This window comes from Ranitomeya imitator, chromosome 2 (genome assembly GCF_032444005.1).
Source record: "Ranitomeya imitator isolate aRanImi1 chromosome 2, aRanImi1.pri, whole genome shotgun sequence".
Lineage (NCBI taxonomy): Eukaryota > Metazoa > Chordata > Amphibia > Anura > Dendrobatidae > Ranitomeya > Ranitomeya imitator.
In genome coordinates, this window is record NC_091283.1 from 29371572 (window position 1) to 29387968 (window position 16397).

Below are 16397 nucleotides of genomic sequence, written 5' to 3' on the forward strand. Positions count from 1 at the left end.
AACAAAAAAACACGCCATACCAAGAGAATGCTGAGCTTCAGCTGAAAAATAAAATGTGAGAAGTCATATTTGTGATTGCATTATTTCTAAATGTAAATTTTTGCTGTGAACATTTAGACATTGGAGTCCTTGGTCATGAAAGGGTAACGGAGCTAAGTAAATTACCGCGAACCATGAAGTAAACCTAGATGAGTTCTTTCAGATTTGTGCTTCGATGAACAGTCAATACGAGACTAAAGAGGAGGAGGAGAGTAGGATCATGTGCGACACTTTCAGTTTCATTCAGACAGAAGACGTCAGGAAAAAACAAGAGGAAGAGAAAATTATATAAAATAAAGAGAAAATAAACAGAGAAGAGTAGATCCGGGGGATCAGAAGACTAAGGATCGCGTTTCTGGGTCGACTCTTCTCCTTGGTATGGCTCTTCTGAGTTTTTGTGGGTTGTCTGGGCATGAGGACTGGAGACTGCCCCTCTACGGTGGCAAAATTTCACCCACAGTCTCCTTTAAACCATATAACACTGAACTGATGGTGCCGCCCGGATGCCAGGTACAGATATTTACTTATTGTATCACATTTCTCATTGGTATATATCATATAATATATATATATATATATTAATCATATAATAATTAATATATAATATATTACGCATGGCATTACAGCAGCTTGAAGTATGTTTCTGTTAAGCAGATGTGGCAAAATTAACCAGTATGGGATCTACTTTTTGTCTGTGATGATGTGCAGCTCCAGTCACCTGACCGCTGCAGCCAGTCACAGGTGTCATTGATCAGCTGACCATAGTTCAGTGTCATCAGTTCCTGTCCCACCTTAGACCCCTGGAGAGGCCTGCTTGGAGCCAACATGGCTGGAGTGGGGGAGTATCCATCATTTTATTTTTTTAACCATCCTTTGCTGCTGTATTTTTTTAAGGTGGGCAGTTACTTTAGAAACGGTTATATAGGTGGGAGTCTGACTCTCGGGGTCCCTGCTGATCAGTTGTTTGAAAAGGATGCAGCACTTGTACGACACATAGAAGTGGTAACGTCACAACTACAACACATGTACCTGCTGCAGACCATCAATGTTTTCAGCGCCTTGTGCCGTTGAACCAAGAAACTGGCTGCATCAGTCACGTGTGCTGTAGTTATAACATCACCACTGCAGCCTGTCAACAAAAACCATTAGAGATGCAGTGCTGGATTACAGGGGGTGAGTATTGGTGTTTTTTTGCATCTGCAATTATATAATAAAATTAATATTTCCCCAATATTCACTTCAAGGAGATCAATCTGGAGTGCAGAAACTCATGGGGAAAAGTAGGCATATTCCCTCTCTTCCAGGAGGAAAATACAGACATCCTAGTTATGAAAAGGCCTTTGAGCTGAGTCAAATCCTTCTCATCCAGCCATCGAGTACCCTCCTCTACGGACAAGATGGATTTCTGGCTTAGCTACAGATAGGTTCCTGGCTTAGCTACAAATGGGTTTTGGGCTTGGTTCCAGATGGGTTTGTGGCTTAGCTCCAGATGGGTTTGTGGCTTGGCTACAGATCCGTTTCTTGTTTGGCCAATATCCTTAGTCATGTTGCAAAGTTTGGTAAAGGGTCAGATAACTTGTAGAATAGCAATCTCCAATGGATAGTACAAGAGTGTGAGAGAAAAAAAGCTATGGAGAACTCTTGCACTTTGCCTTTACAGTAGTTTTGGTAAATATTGATTGTGACCGTCCTTCACAAATGAAGGCCAAAAATAAGGCAACATGGACTGTATATTGGCCCAGGTGGTTCATGTACTCTAGACTATATTTTCTCAACCCATCGGGTAGATGACATGTCTCTAAGTGGTATCTATGCTTCACAGTGTCAGATCATAACATCAGAGGTATGTAATTTATTTCAGTAGGAACATCGAGAAACACAAATCCAGACCATGTGAACCTCATGATTTATACTATTGTTCTCAGCCTGCAGCATTTCTCCATCATCTGGAGGAAGGGGTGGATGGCGTGAAACTAGAGCCATGGCACGGGACCACCACGTTGGCCTTCAAATTTCAGCATGGAGTGATTGTGGCGGTGGATTCGCGTGCATCGGCGGGACAGTATATCTGTGAGTGGTTGCTAAATACCTTTTACATTAGAATCTAATTTCCAAGTGATTTAGTATTAGGTTTGGGTGACTGATTACTTCCATATAATGATTCCCATGCATTATTTTCCCCACAGCTACACTGAAGTTTAACAAAGTGATTGAGATAAACCCGTATCTGCTGGGCACCATGTCCGGGAGTGCGGCAGACTGCCAGTACTGGGAACGGCTTCTCGCCAAGGAGTGCAGGTGTGTTATATAATACCCATAACTGAATTAGTGCGGCTTCACACTCTATATTAGTGAGTATGATTATGGAACCGTGCAATGCAGTGACCGTGTCCAAAAAATAAAAACCTTTATTTCCATTTCCCTACTCATACTTGTAAGGGGGTCCTTTCATAAGTAAAGAATTTAGGAAGTTTGGACCTAACAGTGCAGATTCCCTTCCCTAAAAACGACGCAACACTGTCTATGGACCATTGACAAACTTTACTCATTCTCGAGGACCAATCAGTGGAACAAATCCTTAACTCTTTTCTTCAGTCTCAGGTCCACACTTGACGGTCTCAACACGCATCAGTCACATTTCCTTTACACCTCAGACCTTTGTCTCCTATAGTGACACATTAATCACTCGCAGTACAAACGCTCTCTGACCTTGACTTTGCAAAATTAATTTGCAACATACTGATCATCATATGGTTACCAAATTTTTAGTTTATTCCTTCTTAGACTTTCATGGTGGAAATATCTCCATCCAGACTTTAACCACAGGTGGTGGGGCTACAGAAATGGCTACTCTGTGTTCATAGGTCCCATTCATTTCTATAGCGGTTACAGAGACAGTGTTTCCAGCCGATCTTAGCTGTTCTTGTAAATCCATCTCCAGTGGTCGATGCCTGGGCTTATTCCAGTCATAAATCAAATACAACAGGCGCCCTTTTTAAAATTCACTCATTTGTCAACTGCCAGTCCACTTACGTAGTTTATTTGATCGAATGCGACTGCGGTCTACAGTATGTGGGCCGCACTATACAAACTATGCACACCAGACTGAATAAACATTGACAGAATATAAAAATGTGTTTTTACTACACAGTCTGTCCAAACATTTTTTGTTAATGCACCAAAAAAACTGTAAATCTCTGAAATTAACAATTATTGATCATATACCCGACAATGTGGCAGACCGGTTCAGCAGTCTAATAAAAAAAGAAAGCTTCTGGATATTTAAATTGGGTAAGCTGGCCCCTGAAGGATTGAATCTTATGATTGATAAAGTGACAAGTTAGATATGTCTTTTTTATATTTGCGTATTTTTTTTTTCTTATTTTTCTTTCTTTATGTTTATTTTTTATGATTAATTTAGCGGTTTTCCTTATTTTTTATCCTAGTATGATTTTATTACGTTTTTTTATGTGATAGCTTTTCGCTGCGTTTGTTCTGCAGTTTTTTAAATGCTCTGTGTATTTGCCACTGTGTGCAAGCTGTTTTATAATGATCTATTAAACCTACACGTTAGCATATGTAATTATAATAGCTCTGCGATTGGTTGTTGTCTATTTAAATACTGCCTCTTTTTCATCACCAATAAAATGTCCACCTGATGAAGACGGTGTTAACCGTTGAAACGCGTTGCGGCTCAAATATAACCTGGTGTCCGAGCATTCCTTCTGCGCTCCTGGGACCGAATTTTACTTTCTCTGTTCTTGCGTCCTCCATCGGAGGTGTTTGGCTGGAATCTGCGGGGGACTCTGCAATTGGTTTCTCTTCCCCCCGGGTCTACTCTTGGCGCTCCACCACCAAACCCCCTATCACTGAATTCCAGCCATAAATGCTTGAGATGTGAATAAAACTTTCATTTTTTATTGTGTTTATTTTACATTTTTTTGTCTAGTATTTTTTAATTCTAGATTTTTTCAACACTTCATTAGGACGTTGTAATATATTGAAATAAGTCTAGCTATGTTCGTATCTGCGCCGGAGACTTGCGATTCCAGATTTGATAGGACATGCAGAACAGTCAAAATTACTGTCCCAATGTTGGGGCAAAAGAGATCCCACTATAAGTCAATGGGGTATTTTGTGTGCTGGAGGTATCCCCTGACTGTTTTGGCTTTCATTATAGACGGAAGTCACAATGCACATATGAACAGAGGATACATACATTTTGCCTAATATCCACACATTTCTCTTTATATCAGGTTATACCAGCTGCGGAATAATTCCCGGATCACGGTGTCGGCGGCTTCCAAACTCCTATGTAACATGATGCTTGAGTACAGAGGTACAGGACTGAGCGTGGGCAGCATGATCTGTGGCTGGGATGAGAAGGTAATAGGCTCGGCACGATGATTCAGGCTGCAGAATTGCTTCATTACCAGTTGGCAAATGAGACAAAATTTGCAGGAGTCAGAAATTGACATTACACATCTTTCTCATGTCCCTAAACGTAAAATCGTGGTGCTCAAAAACCTCACTATGCATCAAAACAGAGTGTTATGTTCAGACTATCGGTATTTCTCGAAAGCAATTGTTATTAAATTATGGTTAAAATATGAGATAATAGTTTATCATACACTGTAATTTTTTTTTCGTGATTAATTTTCCTGAATATTTACGAAAGCAACAGTGGGGTTCTGCCTTTCTTAGGATATCTGTGTGTGCAGAATTGTTATCCATCTAAATGAAAAATGAAATGTTTCCATCTCAATTGTTTGTTTTCATTAATTACAGTGAAAATAATAACCAAACAACTCAAAATGTACAAAATACAATTCTGACATTTGCATAAAAACCTCAGTCACCAATATAATAATATGGCCACCCTTCTTCTCAATAACAGTCATAAGCTCCATCCATGGAGTCTGACAGTTTCTTCATCTATTGACGACCAACTTTTTGGGCAGCACTAAACACAGCCCCAGACACTAATCAAGGAGGTGACTGTTCTCCTTTACTGTTACCCCACCTCACAAAATACTGATCATGATGAGCAACGGCGTGTTCTATACATAATACTGATAATAAGGAGCGTTCTGTACATAATACTGACTCTGAGGAATGGTGGGGTTTTCTGTACATACGGTTGTGCTCAAAAGTTTACATACCACAGCAGAATTTTTGCTTTCTTGATGTTGTTTTCAGAAAATTTGAATGATAACACCAAAACTTGTTCTTCACTCATGGTTAGTGGTTGGGTGAAGCCATTTATAGTCAAACTTCTGTGTTTTCACTTTTTAAATCTTAATGACAACTCAAAAAATCCAAATGACCTTGATCAAAAGTTCACATACACTGGTGAGTTGGGCCTGATAACATGCACAGAAGTTGACACAAATGGGTGTGAATGGCTACTAAAGGTAACATCCTCACCTGTGACCTGTTTGCTTGTAATCAGTGTGTGTGCATAAAAGCTGAGTGAGCTTCTGGGATCCAGACAGACTCTTGCATCTTTTATCCAGCCACTGACGTTTCTGGATTGTGAATCATGGGGAAAGCCAGAGAATTGTCAACGGATCTACGGGAAAAGGTAACTGAACTGTATCAAACAGGAAAGAGATTCAAAAAGATATCCAAGGAATTGATAATGCCAGTCAGCAGCGTTCAAACTATGATTAACAAACGGAAAATCAGGGGCTTTGCAATAACAAAACCAGGTAGACCAACAAAATTGTTGTCCACAACTGCCAGGAAAATTGTTTGGTATGCAAAGAAAAACCCTCAAATAACATCAAATGAAATACTGGACTCCCTGAAAACTAGCGGTGTGGCTGTTTCAAGATGAACAATAAGGAATAAGAAATGGGCTGCCTGGTCGAGTCGCCAGAAGATAGCCATTACTGTGCAAATGCCACAAAGAATCTCACCTACAATACGCAAAACAGCACAGAGACAAGGCTCAAAATGTCTGGAACAAGGTAGTTTGGAGTGATGAGACCAATATTGAACTGTTTGGCCACAAACATAAAGGTAACATTTGTAGAGAGGTCAACAACGCTTATGATGAAAGGAACACTATTCCTACTGTAAAGCATGGAGGTGGATAGCTGATGTTTTGGGGATGTGTGAGCTACAAAGGCAAAGGAAACTTGGTCAAAGTTGAAGGAAAGATGAATGCAGCACGTTATCAGCAAATATTGGAGGCAAATTTGCAATCATCAGTCCAGAAGCTGCACATGGGACGTACGTGGACGTTCCAACATGACAACAATCCAAAACACAAGGCCAAGTCGACCTGTCATTGGCTACAGCAGAACAAAGTGAAGGTTCTGGAGTGGTCATCTCAGTCTTCTGACCTCAGTATCATTGAGCCACTCTGGGGAGATCTCAAGCGCACAGTTCATGCTAAACAGCCTAGGAATTCACAGGAACTGGAGGCTTTTTGCCAAGAAGGGTGGGCAGCTTTACCATCTGAGAAAATAAAGAACATCCACAACTACCATAAAAAACCTCAAGCTGTTATTGATGTTAGAGGGGGCAATACACGGTATTAAGAAATTGCGTATGTGAACTTTTGATCTGGGTCATTTGGAAGTTTTGGGTTGTCATTATTATTTAAAAAGAGAAAACACAGTAGTTTGACAATACAAATAACCATGAGTGGAGAAAAAGGTTTGGTGTGAATGATAATTCATATTCTACGAAAAAAGACAAAGAAAGCAAAAATTCTGCCAAGGTATGTAAACATTTGAGCACAACTGCAATTCTAACAATGAGGAACAATGGTGCGTTCTGTACATAGTACTGACGATAAGGAGCGATGGTGCGTTCTGTACATGTACATAATACTGACGATGAGGAGCAATGGTGTGTTCTGTACATAATACTGACGATGAGGAGCAATGTTGTGTTCTGTACATAATACTGACGATAAGGATCGATAGTGCGTTCTATACATAATACTGACGATGATGAGCGGCGCTGTGTTCTGTACATAATACCATACATTAGAACCATTTACATTATGTTTAACCTACAGGGCCCTGGTTTATATTACGTGAATGAAAATGGGACAAGACTCTCCAATGACATGTTCTCCACCGGATCGGGCAGTTCCTTTGCTTATGGAGTTATGGATAGTGGATACCGCAAAGATCTGACCCCTGAAGAGGCGTATGACCTGGGCCGCAGAGCTATCAGTTATGCCACACACCGTGATAATTATTCCGGAGGGGTGGTGAATAGTAAGTACCTTTGCTACTGTCTGCAGATATAAAACCGTGTCTCATATATAAATAGGCATGTTTACTGAATATGTACATTTTCCACATATTATTACTTCTCTTTACAAAATTGTTTAGCTCTGCTAGTGTCACAGGGACTCAAGACCCCTTTTCTTGTGATTGTGGGGGCCCCAGCAATCATATGTTCATCTCCTGACTTATGTTTTAGAGATTTTTTGTGGGCCACCCCCTTTTAAGCTTCAGACCTTTCTGGTACTCCTAGAAGAACATCATCTTCACCACATTTCTTGACTTTGTGGTAAGACTATTGGCCAATTAGCCATTTACATTCAGTTAGACGGTGCAGAGGCGGTGTTGGGGAAGTTCTCCCAATAGACAGTGCAGTGGCGGTGTGATTGAAGCTCTGCCCACACGGTGGTGCGAAGCAAGCTCTGCCCACTAGATGGTGCAGAAGTGGTGAGGATGAAGCTCTGCCCATTAGTCGGGGCAGCAGAGGTGAGGATGAAGCTCTGCCCATTAGTTGGGGCAGCAGAGGTGAGGATGAAGCTCTGCCCATTAGTCTGGGCAGCAGAGGTGAGGATGAAGCTCTGCCCATTAGTCGGGGCAGCAGAGGTGAGGATGAAGCTCTGCCCATTAGTCGGGGCAGCAGAGGTGAGGATGAAGCTCTGCCCATTAGTCGGGGCAGCAAAGGTGCAGATGAAGCTCTGCCCATTAGTCGGGGCAGCAGAGGTGAGGATGAAGCTCCGCCCATTAGTTGGGGCAGCAGAGGTGCGGATGAAGCTCTGTCCATTAGTCGGGGCAGCAGAGGTGAGGATGAACCGCTGTCCATTAGTTGGGGCAGCAGAGGTGCGGATGAACCGCTGTCCATTAGTTGGGGCAGCAGAGGTGCGGATGAAGCTGTCCATTTGTCGGGGCAGCAGAGGTGTAGACAAATCTCTGCTAATTAGTCAGGGCATCAGCGGTGAGAATGAAGCTCTGTCCATTAGTCCGGATAGAAGAGGTGAGGATGAAGCTCTGCTCATTAGTAAGGGCACCAGAGGTGAGGAAGAAGCTTTGTCAATTCGTCCGGGCAGCAGAGGTGAGGATAAAGCTCTGCCTATTTGTTGGGGCAGCAGAACTGCAGGTGAAGCTCTGCCCATTAGTCAGAGCAGCAGAGGTGAGAATGAAGCTCTGCCCATTAGGCGGGACTGCAGAGGTGCGGATGAACCTCTGCCCATTAGTCGGGGCAGCAGAGGTGAGGATGAAGCTCTGCCCATTAGGCGGGACTGCAGAGGTGCGGATGAACCTCTGCCCATTAGTCGGGGCAGCAGAGGTGAGGATGAAGCTGTGCCCATTAGTCGGGGCAGCAGAGGTGAGGATGAAGCTGTGCCCATTAGGCGGGACTGCAGAGGTGCGGATGAAGCTCTGCCCATTAGTCGGGCAGCAGAGGTGCGGATGAAGCTCTGCCCATTAGTCGGGGCAGCAGAGGTGAGAATGAAGCTGTGCCCATTAGTCGGGGCAGCAGAGGTGAGGATGAAGCTCTGCCCATTAGGCGGGACTGCAGAGGTGAGGATGAAGCTCTGCCTATTTGTCGGGGCAGCAGAGGTGCGGATATGAAGCTCTGTCCATTAGGCGGGACTGGAGAGGTGCGGATGAAGCTCTGCCCATTAGTCGGGCAGCAGAGGTGCGGATGAAGCTCTGCCCATTAGTCGGGGCAGCAGAGGTGAGGATGAAGCTCTGCCCATTAGGCGGGACTGCAGAGGTGTGGATGAAGCTCTGCCCATTAGTCGGGGCAGCAGAGGTGCGGATGAAGCTCTGCCCATTAGTCGGGGCAGCAGAGGTGCGGATGAAGCTCTGCCCATTAGTCGAGCAGCAGAGGTGAGGATGAAGCTCTGCCCATTAGGTGGGCAATGACTGCACGATTTCGAAACAAAATTGTGTAGCAAAAGGCCATCACAGTGGAAGGTGTTTCTGTTGATTCTACACTTAAAGGGATTTTCTTCTCTACATTTACACTTAAAATATTTGTGCTAAGTATGAAGTTATCCACTATACAAGGAACTTCCTGGTTGTTGGGGGTCCAGATACTGGGACCCCCATTGATTCTGAGAATGCTGTGCTTGGATATTTCCGTCAGTCTCATAGTGAAAGAATGGAGCAGGGGTGCGCACACTCAACTTCCGCTACATTTACACCTCATTCTTAAGAGCCACAGTCATGGGATCGATGGGGGTCATACTTACCAGAGTAATGCACCCCCTCGCTCCAGTGCTGCCGCTGTGACGGTCTACCACTCGCGCCCACCACTGACCTTCCCGCGGAGGCCACTGATTGGCTGCAGGGTAAGGTAACTGGTGTTTGAGATGTCACTATTTCCTGTCTGTCCGGCGGAGACCATCAGAGTGCCACGTCGGAGCAGACCGGTAAGTACGGCTTCTTTATCGCTTTTACAAGCATGGCTTCCCTCTGTTAACTTGATAAAGAGAGCAAACCCCTTTTATTAATTTCATGTCACCGATTAAACATTTGCCTGGTCTGTGTCTCCTCAGTGTACCACATGAAGGAGGACGGATGGGTGAAAGTCGGGCAGTACGATGTCAGTGACCTGCTGTACGACTACAAGGAGGAGAAGAAGTGATATCAGACACTGAGCCCAGAGACGAAGACTCCATTATCGTCTCCAACATTTCTCCATTTTTCGTTATCACAACAAACCTGCGAATGTCAATCCCCAAAAATAAAGGAGTTTCTCTAACATTTTATTGTTTTATTACTTTTTATGTCTGTTTCATTATTATTACAATGCTAACAATATATTAAAATATAACAATAAGCAAATATAAAGATAAAAAAGATAAAGGTTTTTTTTTTTTTTTTTGCAAAACTACATAAATGACAAAGGTGCAGCTAGGTGAGCCTTATAAGTGCAATATCTGGCTGCCATTTTCACATTTGCTGTTGGTGAATGAGGACGCTGGTACAATTGTATACATTCTAGACAATGCTCTGCGAGCTCAACATCCCGGACTCCAGACTGATACATGGGAACAAATGAGCAGAGAATTGTGTGCGGCTCACAGAGCATCGAGTCCACTTCTCGGCTGAGGGTAGGATTAGCAATGGACAGGTACAGCCTCTGAATGTAGTTCTCCTTCACTGACAGCAAGCACATCTGCAATGTGTGAACACGGAAAATACTGGTTGGGATGTATTGTAAAAAGTCACTATGCAGCAAAACAGGAGTAATAGTCCATAGATAAAGTTTGGGGCTACACATCCAAAGCAGTAATCTAAAAGGTACCTTCACACTCAGCGACGCTGCAGCGATACCGACAACGATGTCGATCGCTGCAGCGTCTCTGTTTGGTCGCTGGAGATCTGTCACACAGACCGCTCTCCAGCGACCAACGATGCCGGTAACCAGGGTAAACATCGGGTTACTAAGCGCAGGGCCGCACTTAGTAACCCGATGTTTACCCTGGTTACCATCGTAAAAGTAAAAAAAACAAACACTACATACTTACCTTCAGCTGTCTGTCCCCGGCACTCTGCTTCTCTGCACTGGCTGTGAGCACAGCGGCCGGAAAGCAGAGCGGTGACGTCACCGCTGTGCTTTCCGGCTGTTCGGCGCTCACAGCCAGTGCAGGAAGCAGAGCGCCGGGGACAGACAGCTGAAGGTAAGTATGTAGTGTTTGTTTTTTTTACTTTTACGATGGTAACCAGGGTAAACATCGGGTTACTAAGCGCGGCCCTGCGCTTAGTAACCCGATGTTTACCCTGGTTACCAGTGAAGACATCGCTGAATCAGCGTCACACACGCCGATTCAGCGATGTCTGCAGGGAGTCCAGCAACGAAATAAAGTTCTGGACTTTCTGCAAAGACCAACGACAGCACAGCAGGATCCTGATCGCTGCTGCGTGTCAAACTGAACGATATCGCTATCCAGGACGCTGCAACGTCACGGATCGCTAGCGATATCGTTCAGTGTGAAGGTACCTTAAGACTGTAATGTCTGTAATGTCTCGCTGCCACAAAACGCAACAAATGATAGAAAATGCTAAAAGGTGGCAGATATAACCATACAATCTGATCTCACACGTCCTCAAGTCGCTGTATGCAGCGTGTCACATCCACGAGGGACACGGCACGAAGGACGCAGCAAAAGGCACAGAGGACAAGGCACAGGGGACACGGCACAAGGGACGCGGCGCGAGGGATGTAGCACAAGGCACAGGGGACACGGCACAAGGGACGCGGCACAAGGGATACGGCATGAGAGACACGGCACGAGCGTGGCCTCCTTTTCATTCCTCGGTGTCTCCGTTCTCCCTGTGGAAAGTGCTGTGCTGTTTGTTCCAGAGTCTCCAGTAGACGCCCTCCTGGGCAAGTAAATGTTCGTGTCTGCCGGACTCTCTGATCTGACCTCCTTCCAGAACCAGAATGTGGTCGGCTTTCTCCACGAAGTTCAGGCGGTGAGAAATTAGCAGTACAGTACGTTTGGTTGGGTTGTCGTAAATGGTGCTTTGTATCTGGACAGAAAAGTCACATCATTACAGGGAAACACATGGGTGTAAATCTGCTGTACAAAAGCACACATAGATGGAGGATCGAGTGTGAGTAACAATGACATAATCGCTGATCGACGCTCCCTCCAGTTATTTGGTGCGGCTACTAGTTAAATTCTCCTCGTGGCCAGGATGGCTACTCAGCGTCAGGTCACACGCTCCCTCCATCAAAGCTGAGTGGGTGTTATGGCAGTGAGGAGACCCTGTCTAGTCCCCACTGCAGCACCGTCACGGAGATAACTACAAGGAGCGGCGCACAGCAATCTGTAAGTCACCTTTCTCATTCATACTAAATCTGGCAATTTTTTGAGGGAAAACCAGAAACTATAATGTATGGAACATGTCGTATGGCGCAATGCTCGGCAGCACAACTGGGGAAACACTGTGAGCATTGCAGCATTATCCTATTGGTTTACTCACCTTGAGTTCACTTTCAGAGTCCAGGGAGCTGCTGACATCATCCAGTATAAGGACCTTGGGATCCCTCACCAGGGCCCGCGCTAACGCCACTCTTTGTTTCTGACCTCCAGACAAAAGGGCGCCTTTTTGTCCAGCACCTAAAATACAGCACATGACTATTATCTCCACACACGAGTCATTCATTTATTGCTGCGAAAATACAAGACCGTCCTTCAGAGTGTGCAAAGCGCGCAGCCGCACAGAGAACATCAGCCACACAGAGAACATCAGCCACACAGAGAACATCAGCCACACAGAGCACATCAGCCACACAGAGAACATCAGCCACACAGAGAACATCAGCCACGCAGAGCACATCAGCCACGCAGAGCACATCATATGCACAGAGAACATCAGCCGCACAGAGAACATCAGCCACACAGAGAACATCAGCCACACAGAGAACATCAGCCACACAGAGAACATCAGCCACACAGAGAACATCAGCCACGCAGAGCACATCAGCCACGCAGAGCACATCATATGCACAGAGAACATCAGCCGCACAGATAATATCAGCAGCACAGAGCACATCATATGCACAGAGAATATCAGCAGCACAGAGCACATTAGCTGCACAGAGAATGTCAGCCGTACAGAGCACATCAGTCACATAGAGAACATGATCCGCACAAAGAACATCAGCCACGCAGAGAACATCATCCGCGAAGAGAATATCAGCTGCACAGAGGACATCAGCAACACAGAGGACATCAGCAACACAAAGGACATCAGCCACACAGAGAACATCAGCAGCACAGAGCACCAGCACATCAGCCACATAAAGAACATCAGCCAAACAAGACACATCAAACGCACCCAGCACATCAGCTGCAGAGAACATAAGCCACACAGAGAATATTGGCCACACAGAGCAAATCAGCCGCAGAGAGCACATCAGCCACACAGAGAACATCAGCCGCTCCTATATGACCACCATGTATTGTAATGAAGCCTGTATAACGGTATTATTCACATACCGTATAGCACTGTTATTATATGGCTTTATGTATGGAGCAGTTTCGGTCACTGCTGGTATCTGAGCACTGTATGGGGGATTATACATATGTATGTTATTAGGCCGATATATGGTAGTGGTATGTAGGCATTAAACATTACACCAAATGGGGTAATAACAGAAAGTACAACCCAGGGCAGAGTGTAATAACCCTTGTGTGACCCGACGCTTCCATCATACACGCCTCGTATATCATCTGTCCTACACCCACCTGTCTTGTACCCGTCCACCATGCTGGAAATAAAATCATGTGCGTTTGCTGCGGCTGCCGCGTTCTCCACAGACGACTGAGAAATGTGTCCCAAACCGTAAGAGATATTGTCATCTAATGGCCGGGCAGTGAGGACGGGCTCCTGACTCACCACGGACACCTGCAATGAAGGAAGCGAGGTAAGACAGAGGACAGTGAAGAATGCGAGACGCCACCAGCGGCACATGATGATGATGGAGTCCGCTTCCAGTCTCGTTGCTCTGGGATTCATGGTGTGATGAAGTCGAAAGAAATAAATCTGCATGAGCAAAGTCTGATCAACGCAGCGGCCACCATGGTTTTCCATCCTGTAACAGTCATTGTATTTGGCAGTGATGTGCAGCAGTAGTGTGACCTTACGTCTATGGATATGGTGGACGTTGTGCTTTTTTTTCCAACCTTACTGCACTGGGCATCACATCATATAAGTGCTTCTTAAAAAATTAGAATATCATGAAAAAGTTAAAGGGACTCTGTCACCTGAATTTGGCGGGACCGGTTTTGGGTCATATGGGCGGAGTTTTGAGGTGTTTGATTCACCCTTTCCTTACCCGCTGGCTGCATGCTGGCTGCAATATTGGATTGAAGTTCATTCTCTGTCCTCCATAGTACACGCCTGCACAAGGCAATCTTGCCTTGTTCAGGCGTGTACTATGGAGGACAGAAAATGAACTTCAATCCAATATTGCGGCCAGCATGCAGCCAGCGGGTAAGGAAAGGGTGAATCAAACACCTCAAAACTCCGCCCATATGACCCAAAAGCGGTCCCGCCAAATTCAGGTGACAGGTTCCCTTTAATTTATTTCAGTTCTTCAATACAAAAAGTGAAACTCATATATTCTATAGAGTCATTACACACCGTGATCTATTTCACGTGTTTATTTCTGTTAATGTTAATGATTATGGCTTACAGCCAATGAAAACCCAAAAGTCTTTATCTCAGTAAATTAGAATACTTTATAACACCAGCTTGAAAAATTATTTTAAAATCTGAAATGTTGGCCTACTGAAATGTATGTTCGGTAAATGCCCTCAGTACTTGGTCACGGCTCCTTCTGGATCAATTAATGCATCAATGTGGCGTGGCATGGAGGCGATCAGCCTGTGGCACTGCTGAGGGGTTATGGAAGCCCAGGTTGCTTTGATAGCAGCCTTCAGCTCCTCTGCATTGTTGGGTCTGGTGTCTCATCTTCCTCTTGACAATACTCCATAGATTCTCTATGGGGTTAAGGTCAGGCGAGTTTGCTGCCAATCAAGCACAGTGATACTGTTGTTTGTAAACCAGGTATTGGTACTTTTGGCAGTGTGGACAGGGGCCAAGTCCTGCTGGAGAATTAAATTTCCATCTCCAAAAAGTTTGTCGGCAGAGGGAAGCATGAAGTGCTCTAAAATGTCCTGGTAGACGGCTGCGCTGACTTTGGTCTTGATAAAACCCAGTGGACCTACACCAGCAGATGACATGGCTCCCCAAACCATCACTGATTGTGGAGACTTCACACTAGACCTCCAGCAGCTTGGATTGTGGCCTCTCCACTCTTCCTCCAGACTCTGGGACCTTGATTTCCAAATGAAATGCAAAATTTACTTTCATCTGAAAACAGCACCTTGGACCACTGAGCAACAGTCCAGTTCTTTTTCTCCTTGGCCCAGGTAAGACGCTTCTGGCATTGTCTATTGTTCATGAGTGGCTGACACAAGGAATGTGACACTTGTAGCCCATGTCCTGGATACATCTGTGTGTGGTGAAGCAATGACTCCAGCAGCAGTCCACTCCTTGTCAATCTCCCCCAAATTTTTGAATGGCCTTTTCTTAACAATCCTTTCAAGGCTGCGGTTATCCCGGTTGCTTGTGCACCTTTTTCTATCACACTTTTTCCTTCCACTCAACTTTCCATTAATATGCTTGGATACGACACTCTTTGAACAGCTAGTTTCTTTATCAGTGGCCTTTTGTGGCTTACAAATGTGCATGTGTCTGCACAAACGGTTAGAAACCGACTCCATGAGGATGGTCTGAGTGCCCGACGCCCACAGATGGGGGTTGTGCTCACAGCCCAACACCGTGCAGGACGCTTGGCATTTGCCACAGAACACCAGGATTGGCAAATTCACCACTGGCGCCTTGTGCTCTCCACAGATGAAAGCAGGTTCACACTGAACACATGTGACAGATGTGACAGAGTCTGGAGACGCCGTGGAGAGCGATCTGCTGCCTGCAACATCCTTTAGCATAACCAATTTGGCAATGGGTCAGTAATGGTGTGGGGTGGCATTTCTTTGGAGGGCGCACAGCCCTCCATGTGCTCGCCCGAGGTAGCCTGACTGCCATTAGGTACCGAGATGAGATCCTCAGACCCCTTGTGAGACCATATGCTGGTGCGGTTGGCCCTGGGTTCCTCCTAATGCAGGACAATGCCAGACCTCATGTGGCTGGAGTGAGTCAGCAGTTCCTGCAAGATGAAGGCATTGAAGCTATGGACTGGCTCGCCCGTTCCCCAGACCTAAATCCGATTGAGCACATCTGAGACATCATGTCTCGCACCATCCACCAACGACACATTGCACCACAGACTGTCCAGGACTTGGCGGATCTTTAGTCCAGGTCTTGGAGGAGATCCCTCAGGAGACCATCCGCCGCCTCATGAGGAGCATGCGTTGTAGGGAGGTCATACAGGCACGTGGAGGCCACACACAATTCTGAGCATCTTTTCCTTGTCATGAGGCATTTCCACTGAAGTTGGATCAGCCTGTAATTTGATTTTACACTTTGATTTTGAGTATCGTTCCTAATCCAGACCTCCGTTGGATATTAGTTGTGATTTACATTGATCATTTTTATGTTTTATTG

General features: G+C 45.2%; 2 protein-coding genes across 2 annotated transcripts in view; one reads left to right on the top strand and one right to left on the bottom strand.

The window, feature by feature from the left end:
* The first annotated feature begins 216 nt into the window (after positions 1-216).
* Positions 217-10013, top strand: LOC138661542 (proteasome subunit beta type-8-like). The gene is made up of 6 exons (XM_069746341.1): positions 217-549; positions 1965-2109; positions 2226-2337; positions 4296-4425; positions 7073-7277; positions 9806-10013. Exons 1-6 carry the CDS (start codon positions 418-420, stop codon positions 9892-9894), a joined length of 813 nt encoding a protein of 270 aa, XP_069602442.1. The 5' UTR covers positions 217-417; the 3' UTR covers positions 9895-10013.
* A 973-nt stretch (positions 10014-10986) lies between these two features.
* Positions 10987-16397, bottom strand: part of LOC138661544 (antigen peptide transporter 1-like) — a 43419-nt gene continuing 38008 nt past the window's right edge. The window contains exons 10-12 of the mRNA XM_069746342.1: positions 13511-13670; positions 12243-12379; positions 10987-11786 (exon numbers count right to left, since the gene is read on the bottom strand). Of these exons, the coding sequence (XP_069602443.1) occupies positions 11562-11786; positions 12243-12379; positions 13511-13670 (522 nt within the window). The 3' untranslated portion in view covers positions 10987-11561. The remainder of the gene's footprint in view (positions 11787-12242; positions 12380-13510; positions 13671-16397) is intronic.